Raw genomic sequence first — 25,379 nt, forward strand, 5'->3', positions numbered from 1 at the left:
GCTCTAAGTGCTGGGATTTGCAGCAGTCTTGGGCTGCTTCTAGACAATGCAACCAAACACCAAGCATTCCCTGCTAGGATTCCAGTGTCTTCATCTCATGGCCAGGTTGACTGCCCCCTCAGCCAGCCCAAGTTGACCCAAGTGTATACTTCGTCTCTGAGTGATATGTCCCTTGCCTTTAAAGTCACTATCAAGAAAGGCAAACTGGATGATAGTGTATAAGGCAATGCTGCACAAATGTTACTGAAGAGGTAGATCCCTGGAGACACTATTAAAACAGGGAGAAGCCCACCAGGGCCAGCAGTCTTGCCTTCAGACAGTGCTAAGTATCAAGATTCCAAGCTCTGTGCATCAGTTTGAGAAGAGATAAGGATTGCATTAATGTCAGACTGTGTGCCTGGTGTTTACCCAGGAAAACTTCCATTCTGGGTCATGCAGCACTGCCTGAGAATCCTGCTGATGTTCCTAATGTTCTCAGGAACACGAGGGAAAACTGATAAAAAAAACAGTCACTCAATGCTACAGTTACTTCCCATCCATGTGAGTCACATGTTACCAATGTTACTTCCTCTGAGACTCTTCTTGGTATACAATGTATCTAAGCTCCTTGTTCCTTTTTCAGGGGCTTTTGGCCTCCTTTGGTGAGAACTGGGGTGACCTTCAAGACTCCAGTCATTTAACAGTTCCACAGTCACCAATAACGGCTTGCTGAACAGTGTGAGGGATTTAGGCTCTGTCTTACTCCTTTGGCCTGCCTGGCCTACATTATGACTTCCCTGACCTAAAATGACTGACCCTACTCCAGACATCTGGTCTGCATTCCAGAGACTAGAAAGGAGGATCATGCCTTCCCTGTGATATGCTGTACTATTTCTTTCCATGTCATTTTGGTCAGAATTTAGTCACACCACTGGACACTCCAACAGCTAAAAGCACTTCCATACTTAGGGGAGAGCAGAAGCTGGAGAGACAACTTAATGGTTAGGAGTGTTTGTTGTTCTTTCAGAGGAGTCGAGTTTAGTTCCCAACATCCACGTCAAAAGGCTTACAACCGCCTGTATTCCTAACCCTCTTCTTGTCTGTGGGGGTACCTGCATACACATGGCTACAAACACAAATATAATGATGATGATGATAATAATTATAATAAAAGCAAAAAAAAACCAATCTTCAAAAATAGTAAGGGCAGGGCAGATACTGAGAACGAATGGTTTTGTCTTCATACAAAGTGCCTACAAAGCACTATGAAGCCATGTCCTAAGACTCCACAAAGAGCCCTAACCAGTCTCCTGGTATGAAGGTTTTACTTGCATACTTACATGGATACACCAGCCAACCTGACAGCACAGCAAGTGGCCCACAGAGCTTGTAAGTGCTATCCCAGTGAGGGCTCACACAGGCCAGGACTCCATCGCAGGCGCTAACCCAGTTAACACTACACAAACCTGAGAATTATGCCAGTGCTTGAAAACCTAAGCTTCATCCTGGGACCCTGCTGAGCAGCCTCTGGGCCCCCTGCCCTGTGGCTCTTGCTGCACTCTTGCCAGCTCAAGTCCTTCTTCCTCTCATGACAGCAGGAGGGATAGTTGCAGGACAGTCTCCTCAGGAACAGAGCAGAGAACCAACCCCAGGCAGCGCTTTCCTCCATTCTGATGACTAAGACTAGAGACCAACTATTTCTATACATTTATTTCTCTGTGAGAAGGGTGGGGAAAGGAATAAAATAAAAATGGCACAGTTGACACACACAAAAAATCATGGTTCAGGGGTTGGAGAAGGGGAGGTGGTGAGTAGATGGGTGAGGGGTCCCTATTACAGCAGCAGGAGCCAGTGACCTAGGATGCTCCATCTCTCCCACTATGGGCAGGAACAGCCAGCTTTTCCTTTCAGGCTGCTGCCCTGCCCCAACTTGCACTGTCCCAGCCCCTTGGGAGGTGGACAGAAGTCTTCCCAGGCTACAGAGAGGAGGAACCGTGCTGGGGGAGGGGCCTGGGGTCAGACCATGCACGGGGAGTGACAGTCATTGGCCTCCACCTACCTCCCTAAGGGAGGTACTTGGTGGGGGTTGGAGGGCGGACACCAGAGGCCGGCAATGGTTCTTCTTCCAGCATCAGGCAAGAGACAGAACTGGGGAAACAAGGAACAATCAGGCCTCAGAACTGGACTACACTGCCTACCTACACTACCAAATTCTGCCCCCTCCCCAGGCGCCCTTACCCTTCTTTCAGGGCTCTATACTCTCAGGTCCTTACCAGTCAGCGCCTCCTGGGCAAAGTACTTGACATCTACATCCTGGTCCTGCGTCAGCTTTTCCAGGATGGGCTTGACTTCACTCTGCAGTGTGCTGGAAAGGGAGGAGAAAAGAACGTGGTGAACAAGGCTAGGCTGAGACAGGGGGATCACAGGCAGGAAGATGGCTCCTGTGCAGGTAAGCATCAAGAGAGTCATACCATATCATAAAGCAGCATATAGGACGAGGGCACACACAAGTAGGCTTGGAATCAGCTAAACAAGGATACTCTGGGGCGCCCAGGTGAGCACACAGGTCTTGGAGCTCAGCAGATTCCTTCACTGACTAAATGTATATTCACTAAGGCACTGTGTGTCTGATATGAATACAGAGGTATATCACTCTAGATTCTTACCCAGATGAGCCCAGACCAGAAGACAAGAGCAATTAATGGGCATGGCAGAAAGATCAAAGGCTTCCTGATTTCAAGGGGCCCTGAAGTTACATCTACAAAGGGAGATCTGCCTGACTTGTAAATTGTGAGACATGCAGGCACATCTCAGAGACAAAGGTTTAAGGCTATGAAGCAGAGACGAGACATACAGGCATCAGATGTCTCCTTTAGTTAGCAGGCAGCTCCTCTTCCCTCCATGCAACCCTCCCTCATTCCTAACACTTAAGGTTGCTTTGCTTCTGTTGTTTGCTTGCTTGCTTTGTTTTGGTGAGGCAGATCTTACTATATAACTACACATGACCTCAAACTATATAGCCCAGGCTGGTCTACAGCTCATGACTTTCTTGCCTCAACCTGTAGAGTGCTGGGAAGCTGTGTACCACCATGCCTGGCTATTAGACTTTTATCCACAAAAAATTATTTACGTGTGTTTATTTAAGTGTGTGTTTGTGCATGCACTTTTGTGAGTTCTTGGTAATTGGTGTATGTGTCAGTCTTGGATACCCTAGAACTAGAGTTATAAGCACTTATGAGCTTTTGTCTGGGTGCTGGGAAATGAAACAAGGTCCTCTGCAAGAGCAGCTAATGCTCTTGACCATTGAGCCATTATCTCTCCGGCACCCATCTATTTTAAACTCAAAATAAATGGCTTATTTTCCTGGGTCTAGCATCTCCCTCAATATGATGCCAATAAATCATCCATAATTATACATGTTGCTACTTAGAAACAGGCATCTTTTTTCTCATTACTAAGTTTTCTGTCCTGTGAATAAGTCACGCTTTCACTGTGTGAAAGTATTTAGCTGTTTCTGTCTTATGGCTACTATACATAAGGCCATGTGTTGGAAGACAATGTTGGCTGGTTAGAGGTCATGGCCTCCCAGTGGCCTAGCAGTTTATCTCAATAAGCTTGGTAAAATGGAGCTCCCTCCCTCCAGCAAAGGTTCCTGCTCTCTACTGTCCTTGTCTGGAGAATGTTCCTGAGCCTGAAAGACTGACTTTATCTAAAAGCTGTCACTAAACCAGCTGCAAATTCATCTTTAGCTTGACCCTTCCATAGTTCCCTGCTGAGAAGACTCGTGGTAGGAGCTGCTACAGGACCCTACTGCCATATACTGAGCCTTGTGATAGGAGCATGCTACTTAATGCAAATCAAGGTTTTACATAAAATTAATGCAAATTAAGCCCCAGGCTCACAATCCTATATTTTCCTTATATTCTAGAATATATTCACCGAAATCTGTCAGAAGTCTGTCTCTGTACTCATGGGTCACCATGCCCCACCTGCCTCCTTCCCCTCTTGACCTAGTGGCCAACAGGCTAAGGGGGACGGAGGACAGCCATAGCCACTAGATTTGTGGTGGGTGGTGGGAGGAGGAGTACTCATTTCTCTAAAAGCAAGGCCTAGCTCAGGGTCTACACCGACCTAACTGCATCCGTCCACTTAACTGCATGCGTCAGCCTTTAAAGCCATGGCAGGTGGGCATCCCAGCTGTACCACAGCTCCCACCAACCTGGTGTCAGAGTACTTCTGCTGTAAACCATGCTGTCCCAACAGCCTACGGTGCTCAGCACCTAGTTGGTCGCACCTTCTCAGGTGCTCACTAAACACATGAAGATCCTATTTTCAAATTAGCACAAATGAACAGGATTTCTCAAGATACTGTCACACATACTGCTTTGATGGACAACTTGGCTCCTCCATCTCCTCCCGACTTGCACCTTCCTGCTTCCAGTACTCCCACTTGAATGCCACAACCCTCCTTCCCTTTGTCTTCTTCCCAACTGTAACTGGGAGTTTCCTTGACTTCCCACCTATAAAATACTAGACAAATTCTTTCCACATAGAAACATCTCCGCCCTGTCAGCAGATGCACAGCTTTCCATTTCCATGAGGCCATCTTGTCAAACTCTTCCTTATACAACTCAGCTGGTCTGTGTGCTGCCCATGTCATGAAGACATTCTTCTGTATTTTCTACACGTTTTCTTCACAATCCTGATTCTGGTTCGAAAACTTACTTCAGATGAATTTGTTTATGCAGAGGCAGGAATTCCACTTATGTGGGCATCCAAGTGATCTAGCCATTTTTAGAAAAAATGAACATTTTTCCATCAAACTGCAATGGTACCCGCTGTTCCACACACCTGAGTGCTTTGTGTGCTCTGGAAAATGGTTCAGTGAGACATGAATGTCCACTTCACTGTTTCTTAATTATGTATATACATGTTTCCCAAAGCTTCCCAGGGCACAGTTAGACTCACTAGAAATGTTAAGTGTACTTCATTACTTATATTTTGGTTATTTGATGTCTGTGGTACAAGTGTAAATTTTAGATACAAGCGTAACTTAATCTACACAGATAAAATATCTACATAAATAAATATTGGCTAATTTCATTTTGGAGCAATTCATTGTAGCACAAGGCTACAACTACCACCCTCTCTTTTCTTTCATTCTATTTTGTGGGAATAAATTCTCATTCTAAAACAGAAAAAACAGACTTTGTAGAAAATAAAGAAGCAGCAGCTAGGGTCATAAGCAAGACGGCTTCAAACCCTGCCCCTCATCTTCAAAATATCTAAGATGTTTAGAACAAGCCCCAGACCTCACCTGTTGTCAAGAATGGGTCCTATCTTCTGTAGTGATTTGGCCACATTGAAGCGGACATTGGCAACTGGGTCCCCAGCCATACGAAGCACTGTGGGCAACATGTGCTTGGTGGTAATATCCTGCCCACAGACCTCAGACAGCACCTGAAACCAGTGAATGGCAGAAGCATGATTATGCAAGTTTCACTGCTAGGTCCTCATGTCTCCCCACCTGACCAGGCCACCTGGGTCATCGTCAGGTTCCCAGAGGAACACGGGAGGATCTGGGTCCAGAGGCGTCAACCCCGGGGAACAGTTACCCTCTTGTAGCTCCGAAATCCCTAAACAGTCTTCTTTGAGGATTGACTGTGCTTTGTCTGGATTTCCTTCATCCTCAAGGTTTGAGTGGTTTTGATTCCTAACTCTTGAAATTCCTCCTTAATACAGGAATCTCCAAATTGTAGTATGGAGGAAATGAGTCATTTCCAAGCCATGCTTTAGCTTCCAGTGTCAGTAAAACAGTAAGAATAAGTAAGACACTAATGAAAATCAGTAACTATACTCTGACACAAAATCAGAGCTGTTCTATGTCTTCTGTGGCTATTACATTACTCTTCACAGCCTGGTAAGCACCATCATAAATCCACAAAGGTGAGCAAACCAAAGCATTGACTGTTAGGTGCTTTGATGTGTGACACAGCTGAAACCGAACTGGGTCAACTCCAGAGCCACACGCTTGCTCTCCTGCTCAGCAAGCAGAAAGTGCTTCCGTGTGAACACATGTGCTCTACTTCCCTCTCAATCTTGGATCTCTCTCCATGCAATCCTTAGCCCCCAAAAGCCTGATCTGACACTGCAGACTCAAGCTTTTGCCTGCAGTCTTCAGAGACTCATCCCTGGCCCAAATCATGTTTTTATTTACAAGCAAAACACCACCACCACCTTCATCTTAGGGGCACTCCCATTCTCTGGGGTCGACAGGCAGTCGGGGTGCTTACATTGATGCAGAAGAGTGTGGTCATGCGGTGCAGGTAGTTAGGGTCTCCAGACATGGCTAAGACCTTGGGGATGATAGTGGCATGGGCCCACTCCTTCCCAAACTTCTCCACTAGCTTCTTGAGGTTGCTGGTGGCAGCCTCACGGATGGCGTAGACTATAGTAGGGAAAAGGAAAGGACAAGGGAGGTGATTCAGGGTGAAGGACTGACCATGACCACACCTGTTTCTGCCTAAGGTGAGGCCCCAGTGGCCAGACCACACAGGTTCAGTCAATTCAGCCAAAATAAGAAACAGCGCTTGCTACATTTTGCCCAGTTTCTTTTCTTACAGCACTTTCTGGCCACCCAAAGAGACAGATGCCACTTGCCTCATTATCCAGAAGTACTAACTGAGGCTCTGCTTGTGGGAATTACATCTCAAGCTATGTAAGCATACTACTTAAAACTGCTTGACTGAGAAAAACAAAAACTTTATTTTTTTTAACCACTTAATAAAACCAAGGAACAAGTCTCACAAGGGCCCGAGAGACCACAGTGAGAAGTCTTTAAGTTCGAGTTTGAGTGTAGGGCTCCACAGACACCCACCACACCCCACCCCTAACCTACACTTCTCTACTAGTTTTTAAACAACAACAGGTGAGCACTGACAAGGAAATGTGCCAGCTCATCTGTCCTTGCAGCTACTAACCTGTCCTGCTGTATTGCTGGGGGTACTTACCATGATCCACCAGCCAGGCCATACACAAAGAGTTGAGTTTCTCATCAAAAAATTCCACACCCTGCGGAGGGGAAAAGATTGGTAAGGGCCTGAGGGGGAAGGGGAAGGAAGAAAGAGAGGGGTCCCAGAGAATCAGGCAATTCTGATCCCCACCAGATCTGCCAGTCTTCTTCCTCTGACTGAACTCCTTGCATCAGTTCCTGAGTTCAGACATCCCTCCACGGACAGCTGTCACTGCCTACTACACGGAGGCTTTAAGCCCCTAATTACAGCACCATAGCCCTGGCCCTAGAGTTATGCCCAGACCAGACCCTGAAATCTATCGCTTCATGGCCAACAAAACCTGGCTCCTCACTCACCAGCTGTCCAGCCAGCAGAGGCATGTACTCAATGATGGCCAGCCGCACTCGCCACTTGGCATCCTCAGCCAGCTCCACTATGGCAGGGAGCAGGGACTGAGAGAGTTGCCGGATACCAATCACCTCATTCACGCAGTCCAGGTTGGAGATGATGTTCAGCCGCACCTCGGGACACTTGAAAAGACGACAGGAGGATTAAAAGAGCACTTCGTATAGCAGCCTTAGAAAAGTGATAGGACATCCCCCCCGGAGACGGTGAGACTGATCTAATGCGAGCTCACCAAGGCCAGCTGGACTGGGACTGAACAAGCATGTGATCAAACTGGACTCTGTGGCTGACAATGAGGGAGGACTGAGAAGCCAATGATAATGACACCGGGTTTTGATTCTACTGCATGTACTGGCTTTTTGGGAGCCTAATCTGTTTGGATGTTCACCTTCCTAGACCTGGATGGAGTGGGGAGGGCATTGGACTTCCGACAGGGCAGAGCACCCTGACTTCTCTTAGGACTGGAAAGGGAGAGGTCGGGGGAGTCGGAGGGAAATGGGAGGAGATGGACATTTTTAATAAATTTAAAAAAAGAAAAAGTGATAGGAGCAGGCAAGGGCTCCTTTCTAAGTATCGTCCTGTAACTTGGAATATCCAAATATCCATCTAGTCTCAAGGGTAGCTGAGGTTCTCTGCTCAAGGGGCTGAAGCACCTAGTGTCTGGAACACCAAGGAGTACCAGGACCTATTATCATTCTCATCATTTCACCTTGCTAATCCCAGACCAGGGAGCACATGTGACGAGCCTCTGACCTGCCTGATTCCAAGCATTGCAAACTCTGATTTATAGTCTGTATCCATCCACACTCACTCCATAGAGCAGAGACACCCATAGGAAAAAAAATATGGATTGGTCCCACAGAGGCCACAAAAAGCAAGTTCTCTGGAAAACCCAAAACCCAGATCCAAGAAGAGATTTTATTGTTTGTTTTAGTCTGGTGTTTGCTTTTTTGTATCTACAGAACCAGAGTTGCGAATGTTAGACCTTTCAACTGACTTCATAAACCTTCTCTAAAGAAAGACTTCTGAAGTAGGAAACAGCCTATGAGAAATCTTTTTCCCATCCTGAGAATGGGTCATTATTATAGAATCAGTCACTAGGCACTCCACAAAAGTGTTCCATTAAAGAATTTGAATGGGCCAGGAAGTGGTGGCTCATGCCTTTAATACCCAGCACTCAGGAGGCAGAGACAGGTGGATCTCCATGAGTTTGAGGCCAGCCTGGTCTACAAAGCTAGTTCCAGGACAGCCAGAGCTACACAGAAAAACCTTGCCTCCAAAAAAAAAAAAAAAAAAAAAAGAAAATTTAACTGGACAGCAGCACTCTGGCCTGGCATGCATCCAAGAGCTCTGGCTCTCTCTCATCTCTCCCTAACATTGACTACTACACTTTCTTAACAAAAAGATCTCTTGCAGCTACAGCACTTGCCTACAGGTTCAAATCCAATTCCCTGAGCTGTCACCACAGTGACCTCTTTGGTCCTCTGTGGTCTAGGTCACCTGCACAGCCAGGTATAGTGACCTGACTGGCTATGGTCAATGGAACACACAGAAGACACAAGCTAGAGCCAAACCCTTCAGTGGGCCAAGAGGTAAGTTTACAGCTGTGACTTCAGACTGAGAAAGACAGGCCAGCAAAGTTAATCCCTCACCACAGGACCAGCTAGAATGATGTGAGAGGAATCATAACTTTCTATGGCACTGTATTAGGGTCTCTATGGTACATGAACCTAAAAATCATGGCGTACCTCTCCCGGTACCCACAGTGTCTAAATGGAACTATGGGATGGGTTACACATCTATTCCTTTCCACTGGCATACTCTGTGTGTCCCTGAGGATCACCACTGTCTTGGTCTTTGCTCATCTTCTCAATACTTGGGGAAAGAATGAGTATGAAGTTAAGGGAACATGAAGAACTATCTAACAAGACTGAGCGAAAAAGCAGACACTTTTGCCTGTCATCTAACAGGAGTGTGAAGTGTGGTGTCTGGTGCCAAGTTTCTTGGGAAACTGGGTGACTGGTGCTCTCACCTCATCCTTGAGCTGAGCCAAGAAGAGTGGCAAGAGGTGTTCGATGGTGTTGTCTTTGCCGAGAATGGGAGAGAGGCCCATGATAACTGAAGCCAGTGCTGATTTGACGTGTTGGTTGGCATCTGAAACGAGCTCCTAGAGAGGAGAAGGAAGGAGGAAACCCAGGGTCAGAAAAACCCCTTTAGTGGCAAGTGGCTACACATACCTCAGTCCTGATGGCCTGAGGAGACCACTCTCCTACTTTTAACACAATCAGGGCAGCTCAGGCATGCACTGCATGTATTCACAAGCCCTCCCTTGCTTGTTATGTGAGCCCTGCTTCCAGCAGCCACTGCCCCATTCCACAAGATCTGTGGATGAGGGAACTCAGTGGCCTTTGAAGGCAAACACATCCCTTAGATCTTAGGGTCAGTTGCGACCCTCAGATTTTGACTACAGCCAAATCCAGGACTATTAAACTCAGTTACTGTGTGTCCTGAAAGGATGCAAACCTAGTTTGGCTCTGAATATACTCAAAACCAAATCTGCACCCCTCTCTGGAAGTCTCAAATCCTACAACCAAGCACTCCATTACCTTGATGCAGGGCAAGATCTGGGTCATGATCACATTCTCCCGACAGTCAGCTGAGAGATTCTCACAGAACTCTGTGGGCAGAGACAGAAAGGTGCTGGTTAGCCTTGATGGCCCAGTCCCATTTCTGCCTCTTAGACATCCCCCAGCTAGGTTCTGATTGCCAGCACCAACCTTTGACCTTGTGGGAGGCTGCGGCCCTCACCTCGGCCTCACAGTCCTTCATCAGGTTCTGGAAGGCAGGTACTAGATCTGTTTTGGTGATCTCAGGCCCCACTGCTTTCTGGAGCTGTACATAAAGAGGAGGGCAATACTGAGAGTCTGGCAGCTGCTCAGAGCTAACAAGGCAAAAATTGAGGTGAAGGCACCAGGACGAAGCTAAGACACAGCACTGGGGACCTAATACTAGCACCACAACACGATCATGGATGAAGTCATCACCTCCCTGAACTCTGGCTTCCTCAGAAACAGAAGGAAAGTTCTAGGACATCAACACTGTATGTTTTCCATTTACTTCAGGTTACTTGTGTTGGATTTTCCACTACCTACAGTAGGTGGCTCCCACTTTCATCTGACAATATAAGCATATTTGTATTCTATCTAATTGGCTACAAGAAGTATCACTTTTGTAATTGAAATAAGAGGGCCGGGAGGTGGTGGTGCACGCCTTTCATCCCAGCACTGGGGAGGCAGAGGCAGGCGGATCTCCATTAAGTTCAAGAACTAGTTCCAGGACAGGCTCCAAAGCCACAAGAAACCCTGTTGTGAAAAACCAAAAAAATAAAAAGAAGAAAAAGAAATGAGTGAGTCCAGATACAGGAACCCTACCAGTCTCAAGGATCCAGAAAAAAGCATTTATGTGGGTCTGCTTCAACCTGCATCGAAGATCAGTTAGAAGCAGGATGACTCACTATTACCAAGAGAATAAGTAAGTAAAAATCCCGCAGGATCTCATATTATCTTGGGCCCACACTACCTTTTATTTAAGAACATGTTTGCGGTTGGCCGTGGGCAGACAGTCATTTCCATAGCACAAGGGTCCCATCTTCCAAGGCCTAGCTAAGCCTGCTTCCCTCTGAGAGGAAGGAGCAGGAGACTGACTCTCTTGCTTTTACTATGGTACTAAGCCCTTCAGGCACACAGACTTCTTGCATGGCCAAGCGTCAAACAACTTCACTGTGCCCACAAAAACAGTCCTTAGGGCTGAGCCTACTGGAAGACCCCAGTAATCATCACGAAGGAGAGCTCTTGTCCATCACTCTGTCCCTTCTCTCGCTGAATCCCAGGATCCTTGCTCATTCTGTCTCTCACCTCTGCACAGGCTGTCTTGTAGGAATACAGCTCCTATCTAGATGCCACTTCCTTATCCTCACAACCAGCTGGAGCACCACCTCCTCCTCTCAATGCCATGAGGCACAGAGAACAGCACATTCCATCAGCACTTTCTATTGAGGCTGACCTTTAGCTTGCTCCTAGAAGGCAATGTATGTGTGTAATTCACTGACTGCAGGACCTCCACCAAAGGCACTGCTAATAACTATGGGCCTGGAATTAGAGCATAGCAGTAGAGCACTTGCCTAGCATGGGTCAAATGGGCCAAGCTCTAGGATCAACTCTCAGCACTGAGGGGTGGAGGCATGCTGTCAGGTAAGGAAATTTTGATCTTGTCCCTGTTCTGTCTAGTTTGTGGCATTACTCTGACAACTAACTCTTGGACTGTATCTTAAAGTTTTGAGGTCAGGGAATATGCTTTCACAGATTAAGAACTTGGCTTCAGAATCATTTTTATCTTTGCACTATCAGTTGCCATTCATGCATCCAGGGTTGGTTCTGTGAGATCAATGGAATGTTTATTAAAATTGAGGACTGTGGTGCCAGCTCCCTCATATGGCTCACTCCTCCCCTCAGAGAATCTCAGTGTACCCTCCCGTGGAACCATACCAACCTACCTCTGTGAACTTGTCAGCCACCATGTAGCGGACACGCCAGGACTTATCTTCAGCAGCCTGGCGCAAGGTGGGCATCACTAAGGCCTCCAGGTCCTCCTGGGGTAGAAGCTGGGCAATGTTCACACATGCCTCCACTGCCAGCAGCCGCACCGAGTCCTAGAAAGAATGGGGTAGCTTAGGGTAGCAAAGGCCTACTGAGCTGAGGGTCCCTTGCCTCAGCAAGTAAGGGCATGGTGAGAGCTGGGGACTGACTCACCTGCTCGTCAGAGGCCAGGTTAGAGAACATGGGAATGATCTCACTCTTGACATTGTCTAGTTCCAGGACCTTGGCAAACTCCCCCAGCTTGGAGGCTGCGGCCCGCCGCACCATGGGGGTGTCGTCTGAGCACAGGTTCCGGAAGTACCTGGGATGGGTCGAGGCCTGGGCTTAAGATCTTGGGAAGCACTAACAGCTGGCAGCCCAGCATAACACAGAGCACTGCTGGCTAGGCTGTAGACTCTGCTGCTAACAATGGTGACTTTGTACAGCTCATGAACTCTGTCTTCCCAGTCCTACCAAGAGGACCAAAGGCAATGGCACATCCCCACACAGCTAACTTGAGGTCTCAGTGAAAGACTACAACACAGTACTCTTTATGTGGCCATGGCCATAAAACTCTTTAAAATGACACTGACAGGTCTTCCTTGTCAAAAGCCTCAGTCAGAGACACACAGGGTGTAATGGAGACATCCCAGTATGTGCACATGGCTGTAGGCCGGTACTCTGGAGTGACAGATCAGGACCTGGGTTTCACAGATCTGAGCAACAAAACACTCAGCAACTGCCAGGAATTTCGGTCTAGACTCAGGGGTCTAGACCGAAAGTAACACCAGACACCATTTGTTGTGTGGCATTCTAGATTCTCTTCCAAGCAGGCCATGTGTAACCAACCACCAGCAGGAATGAATTTCCAAGAAGGCAGGTCAGGCAAATTCATCCCTGTGGTGTCCAGAGGCCACTGTCAAGAACAACATCCCTGAAGAGAACTGAAGAGGGAACAGGGAGAGCTCAGCAACATTAGGTTCTGGGAAGACCTAGAGGGGCTGAGACGTTGAGAAACGCTAAGGAAGGTGATGGAGAATAAGGACTCACTGTCGAAGTTCTGCCTTCACAGCACTGGATACTCGGGGGTAGCAGACCGAGAAGAGGCCGCAGGCTGAGGTGCGGGAGGTGAACCAGTCTCCACCCGCCAGCCGCTTCACCAGAGGCACAAAATGAGCCTCTAGGTCGGAAGGTGAATGCTCGTGTGAGATGGCCCGTAAGGATTCTACCGCCTTGTCTCGTACTACTGTCTCCTCCACTGTGGCCAGTGACTCAAGGGGTGGCTGTGATGAGAACACAAGGTTAGAAAACAGTGTTTTCTCTATTGTCACAGCTATGGAGCCCTACCTCATGGCCTGATCTAATGAGACTCCTCTGATCTCTCCACCCCATCCTTCATTAAAAGCATCCCATGAGGACTCCTAAAGGAACTTCATTGGGTCCATGAACCAACTGTCAAGGAGGCCATGTGTGTGTAGCTCTCCATGTATAATAATCATTGCTGATGCTGGCTCCAGCACCCATATACTAAGTTTTAGACCATGCCATTGTATTGCTGACATATCTGTCACTCCTTTCTATGAGTCTTGTGAAACAGTCTTTGATACTGTCCTCATTAATCAAAGAGCAGGAATCTGAAGCACACAGGCTATGTAATTTGCCTAAGCTACTATCAGCTACAAGCCAAGATCTAAAAGACCTTTTGGCTCTCCTTCCCCACACAACAGGTCCCGGCAGTATCAAATCCTCTGTGTTTTCAGCTGTCATCCAAAAGAGATACACAGACAGATGGTATGGTAAGGTAAGGCCTGGTGCACTCAAGCAAACAATCTTGAAAATCCAGCTCTGCCACTTACTAGCCAGGAGTCTCTGACAGGATGGCTCAACATCCTGGTACTCTATACTGATTCATGTATAAGGTATACCTTCCTACCCAACCATGAAAACCACAGCGTCTAACTGTGAGTACTTACTACACACCAAGTGCTATGTGAGGGAATCTAAGTCATTTATCAGGGTGGGCTTCGGGGACCTCCAATTGGCCAGGGCAGTTAGAAAGGTTAGTACTCTTAAAAGGCCTATCAGTATGTGGCAGAAACCTACCTGACCCCAAACCCACAACCCTACAAGTGGGTTGCCCACTGGTCCTGGTGTGGGTAAGGATACAGAATGAATGGTAACTGGAGATTAAATGTCACTAATGACTCGACATAAGTGACACCAAAAGGCCATCCATTCTAGAATGATCTCCAGCCTCCCTAATCCCTCTCCTTCTTGGTCCCCATGACCCATAGGCAGAACCACAGTTTTGACCCCAAGGTAGAGAAAAGGATTAGGGGACCTCCCAGCTTTCACTCACCAGCAGGCAGTGCACATACTCAGGTCCTCCCACCAAAGTGGTGAAGGTTCCCAGTTGTTCAGCCAAGGCCAAGAGGACTTCATCTTCATCATAGATAGTGTCTGTGGGACAAGGACCAAGTCCATCAAAGACTCAAGCTGAACCAGTGACCCAAGCTTCAAACAAGCAAACAGCCCTGTGCCTCCTCAATGTCAGCATCCCTATCTCCCTGCCTGCCACTCCTCCTCATCCGCTACCTGACAAACAGAATGAGCCCAGGTCCCACCACTGCCTTTTCTGTGCTAGGTGGGGGTGGTGGCAGAGTGGCACCACTACTGAGCCTCAGTTTTGGCCCCTCTCCATGGGGACAAACACAATCATGTGTATACAGCCCAGGACAGTCAATGGAATTTCTGGTTGGGTCTAGTTTAAACACGTAGCACCACCACTTTCAAGAACTCCTAAGTCTTCAGCCAGGAAATTATTTTCTTCCTTTTTGGGCTTGGTTCAGCCACTGTTGATTGCTTGTAGAATTTCCAAGAAGTGGCTAGACTAAGTCTGATCCTTCTTCTCTCCCCTTCTTCTACTTTTACCAAGTATGAGATCAGAAGCCATGATCACTTGCAGCCAAGACTAGCTTTGCCAGAGTCAGAGTAGCATGTTTGGAAATCGGTCTGTTAAAAGAATAAGCAGCCAAGCGACAGGGAAACTACCTGTGCTTCTCTCAGGTTCTGCTTCTCCTGAGGGAAATGCTGGCTGCTCCCACAATGTGCAGTCACTGGCTGTTCACCAGCGCTTTAACATTCTTTCACCTTGGATTTGCCATGAGGAAGGCAAGCAGAGGAGCCTCAGGAGAAACGTAGGCCAATGCTATTGAAACCTTGACCTCACAGTTCCAGATTCTAGAACTGCAAAAACACAGCTGTTCCAGACGCCCAGTCTGAGGCCTTTGTCCTAGTAAACTAATATAGTTCAGTAATTTTCCCTCACAAAAAGAAAAGCTGAATGTTCTTTAGATATGAGCTTACAGGCCTTTAGCTTGTACTTGCTGAAGCACTACCAGTGTCTTGTACCTGTGTCTGCTGCTTCCTGTTCTGAACACTTTCTGAGTCCAGAGCAGAAGAAATCTGACATGACTTAGATTTCCAACAGCTCAAAAATAAATCTGTCTGAATCACAGTTCCTTTTCAGTCTTCAGCACACTCAGGCTCCCACAGTTCTTCCCATCTGGATTATTAAACTGCCACATGCAATTTTCAAATAATACATCTGAGTAGCATTTTCCTACTACCTTAGTGAATTGTCATGATCCCATTATGAGATTCCTGACTCTGCAGAGGAAGGAAAACAGCAAGGCAGGACTGAACCCTGACCATCTGACTACAGGGCCTCTGTTCTCAGATATTACCTTGCTAGCAGGCTGCGACCTCTGTGCATCCCCTCACACACGCTCTATATATCCACATAGTGGTCCCAAATCTCACTCCCTTTGTACTCTAGCAGCTAACCACAATGGCACCTTGCCCATCAACAGGATTAAACCTTAGAGGCTCCATATAGTACAGAAAGCCGGCTAAGGCAGCCCATTATAACCTAGGTCGTTCTCCCGGTGCCCCTAATCCTGATAGTCTTGCCACCTCACCTCTATTTACTAGTCACACACATTGGTTATTTTCATTAATTGCCCAGTTCCCTCCTCACACAATCACCTACATACAACTAAACTCTTCTTATAGAACAGCTTTCAACTAAAGAGCAGAGCCCAAGAGGTGGAGGGCATTCCCAGGATCTAGGCAGAGTTATGCCACAGCAGCTTATTTTAAAACCCAGGGATCTTTGGCTTCTCGCCTGCACCATTATTCATGTAACTGTTCTTCATGTCATCTTGCTGCCAAGAGCAGCCTCTGTCTCAGCATCCTAAACCTTAGGGTATCTCTGATCGCCAAAGGAAGACCCCTGGCTTGGGACCATCTTCTCATACTAGATGCAGAAAACTACTCTTCAGGCTGTGTTTACAGTCACACCTTCACACTTCATCATTAGTCATGCCACTGTGGCAGGGCACCGAACCCCAATAGGCCACAGCTACCCATGTGTCAAAAAGGGGAGGGCCAAAAGACTGGGCCTTCTACTTCTCCTAGGTCATCCACAGGAAATGATCCAACACAAATCACTCTGTCAGTAAGAGAGCACTGAAAACCTTTAGTTCCAATTCTGACTAGAGGGGACTACAGTAGGGGAAAAATGAGAATAGCGACAGTAGGGATTTAGTATGGTGGCCCACACTGTGCCAGCCATTGTACAGAGAACTTGTTGTACACCTGCAGACAGTAGACTTGGCAAAAGCTAAGAGAGCCCCACTTAATACATCCCTGGCCCAGTCACTGGCTCTTCACAGGAGCCTTAGTCTTCATTTAGGTTACAGTATCATGCCTATTTATCCACAAACCCTCTGACCAGGCAGATGTGACATCAGATCCCAACTCTTCACAATTAGTTAATACTGCTCACTACAGAGCCTAAATATAAAATCCCTTTGCTCATCTCCAGACAGAAAAATTCCAGGGAAATGAGTCACTTCATCTTTTTGTGCCTCCGTTTCTTCATGTCCAAATCAGCAACAGTAGCATTCCTTGCTTTAAGGTGTTGCTATGAGACTGAGATGAATGACATTGGAGATGTAAATTTAAGAACATATGCACTCTCATAAGCACTCTGTGAGCTAAGAGTTAACTCAAAATCACAAGAGTCCAGTGGTCAGCTGGCATGCAATAACTATGTAATAAGTATTAATGATTAATGCTCTTTAATGCCGACATCAACAATACAGTACGAAGATTATCTTCACTTTAGAGACGAAAAAAAATCTAAGAAACTTGTCTAAAGTCAATGCTAACAGTTGAAGCTGTGATTTAAACTAGGTTCTGCTGCTCCATCGTTCCATATCACTTTCTCAGAGGATCAAACTTAGGCTCCTCTGAAATACTGCCCCATGCCACTGTGGCATAGGGAAGACTTTTAATTTATTAATCGACTTTTCACTCATTAGTAAGAACCATTCAACTGTCCTCACCACATCTGGGCCCCAGAAATTCTTACCTGTAAGGAAGGGCAGGAGCTCACTTCTGGTCCGTTCAACCCCAAGGGCCAAGGCGATGGTGGAGAGTTTCTTGATACTATTGAGGCGAAGCTAATAAAAGGACAAGCAAAGGAAGAGAGAACATTAGAAATTTTGGACCCGCAGGAGTCCCCAAACTCTGAAACTATTAGGTCAATCCCCAGACTGACCCACTGCTATTCATGAAGATTCTCAATGATCAATAGTAACAGCAAAATACAATCAAGCAATTCTGTGTTTCTGAAAAAAATATTTACCAACAGCAATGGTAGCAATGGAAGCCAGAACCTCTCCCGGGTCTTTCCAAGTTTAGTCTAAAGCTGAACTCCATTCCGACCCCTGCTCCTCACATTACTCTACAAAAAACACTTGGGGGGTTTTAGCAGAAGGAAGCAGGAGGATCAGAAGTTCAAGGTCATTCTTGACTACCTACCAAGTTCCAAGCCAGCCTTAGCTGCAAGTGAACCCATCACAACAAACAAATAACCCAGGACTGCAAGAATTAACAATATAACAGTACCTTAAGAATAAAGTAGTTGGTCACAGTGGTACACCCCTGTGACCCCAATATGCAGAAAGTTATGGCAGCTTCTTGAGTTTGAGACCAGCTTGAACTATATATAGCAAGACCACATCAAAAATAACACCTTATTGATGCTCCTATAAGCTACCCTAATTAAGATGAAGGAGGACTATGGGAAGAAGGGGCTCAGAGGGAATGTCAGGGTACAGAGAGCAGTATGATCAAAGTGCACCATGTAGATGCAGAAGAATGTCATAATGAAACCATTATTAGGTACATAAATATATGCTAAAAAAGTCCAAAAACAAAAAGCAAGACAAGCATTAACAGTACTAATACCTCTAGTTCAGTGGGATGACCCACAACATGAAGGTGTATTTGCTGTCTCCATGTAAGCATGTGTTTTTTCCTTATTGTTTTTGGCTTGCAGCTTCACCCTCACATAGGTCATAACAGTCAGAATGTCTATTACCCAAGGCCAGTCACAGAAAGCCTCATCTTCCTGTATTCCTGTACTACAGTAGCAATAATGGATTTATCCTGATTGTCAACTACAAATACCATTTCAGAATGGGTCCTGTCCCATACCCAAGAAGGAGTATTGCAGAGGCCAGGAAGAATGATGAAAACTTTCTAGGTTTTTCTCATCCAGTCAATTATCAAATAAGGTATGTGGGAAACCTGATTTACAGGCAGCTGATAAAAAAGCGCAGGTAAAAAGACCTGGGACTTACAACTGGCATCTGAAGTTTGGGAGACCTCAACTGTGGAATATGACACTCTCCAAGTAGACAGCATATCAACTGAACTAGGTTACAGAAACACTGGCCTAAGAACTGAACGCTTGTTTGCTAGCAGGGAAATCATGCACCATTTAGGACCATGGAACTCTCTTGACTGCGGTGTGAAAGCACAGAAAAAGCAAGCAGTTCTGTTCTTCCAACACACACCATGTGGGAGACACAAACCAGCCCTAATCCCTTGTACTTGTGAATGTGAAGGAACATCTCTGCTAGTATTATGTTTCATCTTAAGGCGAAACCATTCTCAATTCAGAGTTGATCCTAGACTCTATGAGTATCCTGATAATATAGCAACAGAAATGGAGAAGACATATTTGCAGAAGGCAGGGTCATATAAAGATGTAGGAAGAAGCCGGGTGGTGGTGGCGCACGCCTTGAATCCCAGCAGAGGCAGGCAGATCTCTGTGAGTTCGAGGCCAGCCTGGTCTACAAGAGCTAGTTCCAGGACAGGAACCAAAAAGCTACGGAGAAAACCCTGTCTCAAAAATCCAAAAAAAAGATGTAGGAAGATGCTGGGGTGGCATATTCACAAGGTCAAGAACACCAAGAATTGCCAACAGCTCCCTGAAGTTAAGAGAGATGAAACAGACTTCCCTTGGAACCTCAGAGGGACCACTGACTTGATTTAAGATTTTTGGCCTGCATGATTTTTAGAAGATACATTCATGGTTTTAATCCATCCTGTTTGTGGTAATTTATTACATCAGCCTTAACAAATGACTGTCTCTGGCTAATACCCTAGGGAAGAACATCTGTGACCATGCCTCTCTACTCCACAGAAAGTGAGGCTCAGAAAAGGAAACGCTTGCCTAGACCAGCCCTGAGAGATGAACATGAGAGCAGCGTCCCTGTCTGTTTCTTTCTCCACAGGGTGCTTTTGTCTACCCAGGTCCAGAGCTGTCCCAAAACAGAGAAGATAACATTTGAAGAAGGCAATGCCTGAGGGATTACAAACCCTTCATTACCCCTGGGGAACACTCTTCCTGGAAGGAAAAAGAGAACAGAGGAAGCTGAGGGAGAACAGGGGAGTCTGCTCTCTTTTCAGGCTCCACACAACTGGAAATAGGTCTTCAAATTACTGTGATCCTGAACAAGTATGGTTCTCACCTCAGGGGACTTAAAGGAGGTCTCTGGGATCACAGACTATGCTGAGGATCTGAAAAATGCTATGATGAAAACTGTCTGAGCATAGCAGTACAAGCCTGTATCTCTAGCACTTGGGAGGCTATGGTAGGAACACCATGTGTTCCAGATCAGCCTGGACTACAATGCAGCATCTTACCTCAAAAACACAAGAAAACAAACCAGAGCAAAAAAAAAAAAATGTACACACCAAATTTTCCATTCAGTGTCACAGTAGCTTTGGGAGCAATAAAAGAACAAAGGAGGCCCCAAATCTCATTTTGGTGGTAAAAAGTCATCTACTATAAACACCAAAACTTATTTTCAGCCAAACTATAAAATATGCAGATCTATGGAAAGGTTAAAAAGCCAAATATTGCAAACACTAACAATCCCTAGATGCCAGCAGTAAGCTCACAGGTGCTTGTTCAGTACCCAGCAAAACTGTTCTTTAAACTACCAGTAAATGTTTCCAGTCTCACAGGCCAGTGTCTCTGAACCACTCAACTTGTACTCAGCACGACAGCAGCCACAGGAAGGAGACATTCTGCAAACAAACTGGCTCAGCTTGTATTCCAGCAAAACTTTACTTGCAAAAGCTGCCGGTGGCTGGATATGGTCCATAGCCTGTATTTTTGCTGAACCCTGTACTAGTTTTTCAACGCTCTTGCTTTGATTTTTTAAAATAAATCTGTATTTATCTATTTATATATACACCGTGTTCTGTCTACATGTATGCTTAGATGCCAGAAGAGATGGTTGTGAGCCACCATGTGGTTGCTGGGAACCAGCATTGAACTCAGGACCCCTGGAAGAACAGCCAGTGCTCTTAACCACTGAGCCATCTCTCCAGCCCCTCTTGCCTCAATTTTTAAAGATGAAATTCTACTAGGATGGTTGTCTTAGCAGCCTGCCTTCTTTTCCCTTTGTGTTTAAGGTAGATGTTTGTGCTCCTCTCCCAAAAGACTATGGAAAACGCATGGGTCAGAGCCACAACTGGTGAGCAGCAGCCCTAAGAATAACAGAGGGTATCAGGGAACAACCACAATCACATTCATAATTTTAACGCCAGTATTAATAGCACATAACATCTATAAATTAGCTCCCTGTTTGCTTAGCCAGTGTATTAACATACTTGGCACTGTGCTCTGAGGTCTTGTTCTAGAAACACCATTTTAAAAGGCAAGGAAGCTGATGCAGAAAAACAAGCACTTTTTGGAAAGCAATGAATCCCCAACCAGAACCTAAACACTCTTCTGTCCATACTGTCATTGAGAAAATATGCCTAAGAGTTGGGAGTCTGAATATGGGCAGCCGTTCTTTCACTCTAATTTTGATTTTGTTAACTATGTCCATTGTTTTCTTCGGGAAGATGGCACTGTGAATGCTGGAGAAAAGAGGCAGAAAGCTGAGTAGTCGTGTGGCCTGAATTCAAAGCTATGCTGCTAGCAATCAGCTGCAAGATCTTAGGTCATCTTCACCCAGAGAGACGTATGACAGACTTCTGACCTCCAGAACCATAAATAAAACTTTATGCTGTTTTATACTGCTTAATTTATGGTAATCTGTTACAGAAGCATTTCAAAACTGACACACTGACCTAAGCTAACCAACTTCCTTATTGTCTCTGTGTGTACACTTCATTCAACAGCTTCCCTCAACCTTAGCACTAATGTCGTTTTAAATGGGTCTCTTCCCTCCCATGAGGGACGGTCTATACACTGCAACCATGTATAAAAGCATTCCTGACTTCTACCCAGCAACAATCTCCCAGTTATGACAACCAAAACATCTCTAGACATTGCTAAACATCCCTGGTGGCAAAAAATTGTTTCAAGCTAGGAACTACAGTTATTACATAGATATACTCCAGCTTTCTGTAAGCCTCTTCCCCAACTTCTCATACTGTATCCTGGAAGGAGTCTCTCCACTGGCCCAACTCCTCACCCAACTATTTAGTTGTTATGTACTCTGCCCTCACAATTCTTTCTTGACAAGCAGGTATTGGCTCAAACTTCAACTTTTTGACAAGGCTTCCCCACACTAATAATGCACCCTACCTTCCTTATTTTTCTCTTTGCTGTTCTTCAAAGTCAACACAATATGTATTTATCTGTCACCCTTCACTACAAGGTAAATTCTTCCAAAGCCAGTTTTTTTCTTCTTTTTCCCACTGTACACAAGCATCTAGAACACTGCTGAGAACACAGGCCCAACAAACAGTTGCTGATTCATTATCTCAACATTGACAGGTCTCAATCACTTCTTACAGGTGGCAGTATATTTAGTTCTGTTTGACTGTTTCACACCTAGCTTCCTGTACAGCAACTAGCCAGTTTCTTTGTTGATACAGAGTGTCACTGTGTAGTCTAGGCTAACCTTGAACCTGCCTCTGCCTCCTGAGTGCGGAGACCACAGGCAGGCACCACCATACCTGGCTCTGGTCTCTTTTCTGTCCCCAACAACATTCCTGATAACTGCACGTGTTTACTGAACACATAAATTCACAGAGTATCCCTATAACTAGGTAATTATTTCCATTTAACAGAGGAGAGACACTGATTGCTTGAGTCAATCAGCAAGAAGCGCAAGGACCAGGAATACAATTCCAGTCTGTCTGGCATCAGAACCAGAATCATACACATAAGACTTAGAAGCTGGGCTAGCCTCAGGTTATCTAGTGCACCACAAACAATTCCATACAAAAGGACAAACAGAGGGTCCACGGAGCATGGTACCACAATAGCCACTCCCCCAAAATAACAGCTAACATTTATGAGGCCTTTACAAGCAGCCAGTTCTATTTTACTACATTTCCTCAGCCACTGGGGTAAGCCAGGACTATTATTAGCCGGTATTTTGTAGAAAACAGAAGCCAGGGGCCATGAAATAAAGTGCACACAAGGTTATGCTCAGGTGAGACGATGCGGCCTTGAGGTCTGACCTCTTTCAAAACCACAGCAAACCGACTCAAAGGCCCTAGGTCACTCTTCTCTCTGAACCAGAACTATCAAATCGCTTGGCAGTCAGGCCTGGGAAGAGACCGGGAAGAGGTCGGGGGAGAGGTGGGTCTGTACACGTGACCCACCCCTGAATTAGGCTAGTTAAATCTCAGGGGAGGATACTTTCACATCTTCCTTCCTCCTCCTTCAGGAGAGCTACCCCAAATACCAGGCGAAGGCCCGAGAGGAACGGACGGATGTCCTGGTATCAGTCCTTACTCGACCCAGCTATATAAAAACACTAAAAGCAATGGGGACTGTATCCCGGTCCTCAGCAGCCATGAGGGCTTCCCCTACTCCGCTGGTCACGCGCCCCCTTCTATCTCCCCCAGGGGGCCATTCTGAGTCCACCGCCAATCATCAGACTGGCAGGCGGCCGTAGTCTCCCCAGCCCATCTCGGGCCGCCCAGGCACAGATCCCGGGCGGCCGCGCGCACTCAGAAGGGACCCTCGAGGCTTGCCCTCCGCTGGGGACAAGACCCAATCAGGAGCGCCATCTCATCGAATCTTGCCACTAGGAAAGATGAGACCTGGATTCTGATTGGTCACCGCTGCCTTCCGCCACTCCCGGAGAACCCCGAGCCATCTCTCCCGCAGTCCGCGATCATCCCCTTCCCCGATCTTCCCAACACACTTTAACGGAAGGTCCCCCACACCTGAACGTCTTCATTGCGGAGTTCATCTATGAGCACCGCAATGGGGTAGAGTGAATCGTCCCCGTCGGCAGCTGCCATCTTGCCTCCCTGGCGTCTCTGTCAGGCTGCGGCCAGCGCCGGGCGGAATCCGGGACCGGGCGGGGCAATGCGCCGGGAAAGGACGCAAAGAGGGCGTGGGGGCTCCCGAGCCACGCTACAGGGGCTGTCCCGCCGCCATTGGCCGCACAAGGTCGCGTCTGTTTGGTCCGAACCTACCAAGGCCCGCCTACTTCCCATTCACTATTGGTTGGGCGAACCAGATTGGCTTTCCGCTGTAGTATCGGAAGCGGAAGTGGGGTATCTTAGCGACCAAGGTTGTTCCCGCCCTACATCACCGCTAGCAACCACAGAAACGAGCAGGGCTTTGAGCCAATAAGGATCGAGGAGAGGAGGTGGCTAAGTGGCTCCGTGAGGCCGTGCAAAGAAGGCTTAAACCGTGTGTTGGGAGTGGTGGGTGACGTAAAGAAGGACAAGCCGGTCGGGTTGTACCTCTGTGGCGTCCTGTGAAGAAGGAAATCCTAAGAAGGGATTTGGTCGCTTCTTCGACACTGGCCTGGGGCGGGTGACATAGGCCCACCTGCCTGCCCTCCTACTCTGGATCAGTCCTGGAGAACTGGAGTGGACAGGGCGAGCCCTTATCCGGCCGAGGAGCTTCTAGGTAGCTAGTTAGAAATCAGCGAGGTGGAAGGTATTTTAGGTTGGACCTCTGTCTCACGAAGACCCTGTGACCCCCTTACAGACTAGTGTAAAGTATCATAATCATTCCTCCTTAAGATGGAAAAGTGAACGTATGAAAGGGAGGAAGGTGGAGATAGCAGGGTGGATGAAGGCTTATTAAGGAAAAAATGTCTTTTCTAAGCTACGCGTGACTATTTTTGTACTTGCAATTTTTTTTTCTCTTCTCTCTCAGAGCAGAGAGACAATTAAGGAAGAAAACACCCTCACAGAGAGTGGGCATTTATAATCAATGATGTGCATTTGAATCTGAATTGTATCTCTGGTCCTCGGGGCAGGCACAGAACTGGGGAGCCCAGGGAAGGCTATGTAGAGTTGCTCCTTCCAGTACCTTCTTGAAGTGCCATTCCACCTCATTTGAATGATCTCTATAGAAATCTCCCCCCTTTCCTGTTTCATCTACTTTGACTCCTGACAGTGTTTTCCAGTCTGATCTTGAACTGTCCTGGGTTAGACATATTAGGAAATACTTGATTCCTTAACAATCACAAGATGGGGTGAGTTGTGTTTGTTATAATTATGATCTACAAGGTTATAATTGATACTGGGCTTTTCAAGGGTTAATGTGAAGATGCATTTTTAGAAGTTATGAGTTCTTATTGGTATTTCTAATCAATTTATGTAAATTATGAGAATTTAAATAAAAACTAAGGTTTTTCACTTAGCAATATTTTAATTTTATATTTGTACTCCTTATGCCGAAATCCTTAATTTTTAGTGTGATATTATGAAATATCTGGGTTTGGGGACATATATGCCATAAATAATTATATATGATTGATGATTATATATTAGGATATTAATGCATTTAGAAACGTTACATGTTAAAGAGTTATGCCATGACCAACACACCTGGGGGTCATAGGAACCTGGAAAGAAGGGTAATGGAGATTGAGAAACAAAACTCAGGGTTCACTTTGAGAATGATTCTTATTTTTCCCATTGCTCTTGAAATGTTGTATAGCTAGCACTTGGAGATTGCAAGCAGGATTTGAGAAACAGTCTCTTTGGC

At 46.3% G+C, this 25,379-nt stretch overlaps 2 protein-coding genes across 2 annotated transcripts in view; one reads left to right on the forward strand and one right to left on the reverse strand.

Moving 5' to 3' along the window:
• Positions 1-25,379, forward strand: part of LOC142832944 (uncharacterized) — a 776,034-nt gene that overhangs the window by 118,661 nt on the left and 631,994 nt on the right. The gene's annotated exons all lie outside the window — the stretch shown is intronic.
• Positions 1,672-23,859, reverse strand: Ppp2r1a (protein phosphatase 2 scaffold subunit Aalpha). Its single transcript, XM_075943697.1, has 15 exons — positions 23,594-23,859; positions 17,469-17,559; positions 14,391-14,491; positions 13,082-13,314; positions 12,206-12,353; positions 11,950-12,105; positions 10,175-10,289; positions 10,004-10,074; positions 9,430-9,564; positions 7,349-7,522; positions 6,990-7,050; positions 6,273-6,427; positions 5,297-5,439; positions 2,253-2,344; positions 1,672-2,127 (listed from the first exon to the last, which is right to left on the reverse strand). The coding sequence occupies exons 1-15, from the start codon at positions 23,669-23,671 to the stop codon at positions 2,111-2,113; spliced, it is 1,770 nt and encodes a 589-aa protein (XP_075799812.1). The 5' UTR covers positions 23,672-23,859; the 3' UTR covers positions 1,672-2,110.

This window comes from Microtus pennsylvanicus, chromosome 1 (assembly GCF_037038515.1).
Source record: "Microtus pennsylvanicus isolate mMicPen1 chromosome 1, mMicPen1.hap1, whole genome shotgun sequence".
Taxonomy (NCBI): domain Eukaryota; kingdom Metazoa; phylum Chordata; class Mammalia; order Rodentia; family Cricetidae; genus Microtus; species Microtus pennsylvanicus.

Bases quoted from the DNA above. Each gene is read 5' to 3' on its own strand.
- Ppp2r1a (XM_075943697.1), bottom strand. From the start codon at position 23,671: ATGGCAGCTGCCGACGGGGACGATTCACTCTACCCCATTGCGGTGCTC. The intron at 13,315-14,390 runs GTGAGTGAAAGC...TTCTCATCACAG, and splicing joins AGTATGTGCACTGCCTGCTG to CCACCCCTTGAGTCACTGGC. The intron at 10,290-11,949 runs GTAGGTTGGTAT...CTTTATGTACAG, and splicing joins TGGCTGACAAGTTCACAGAG to CTCCAGAAAGCAGTGGGGCC.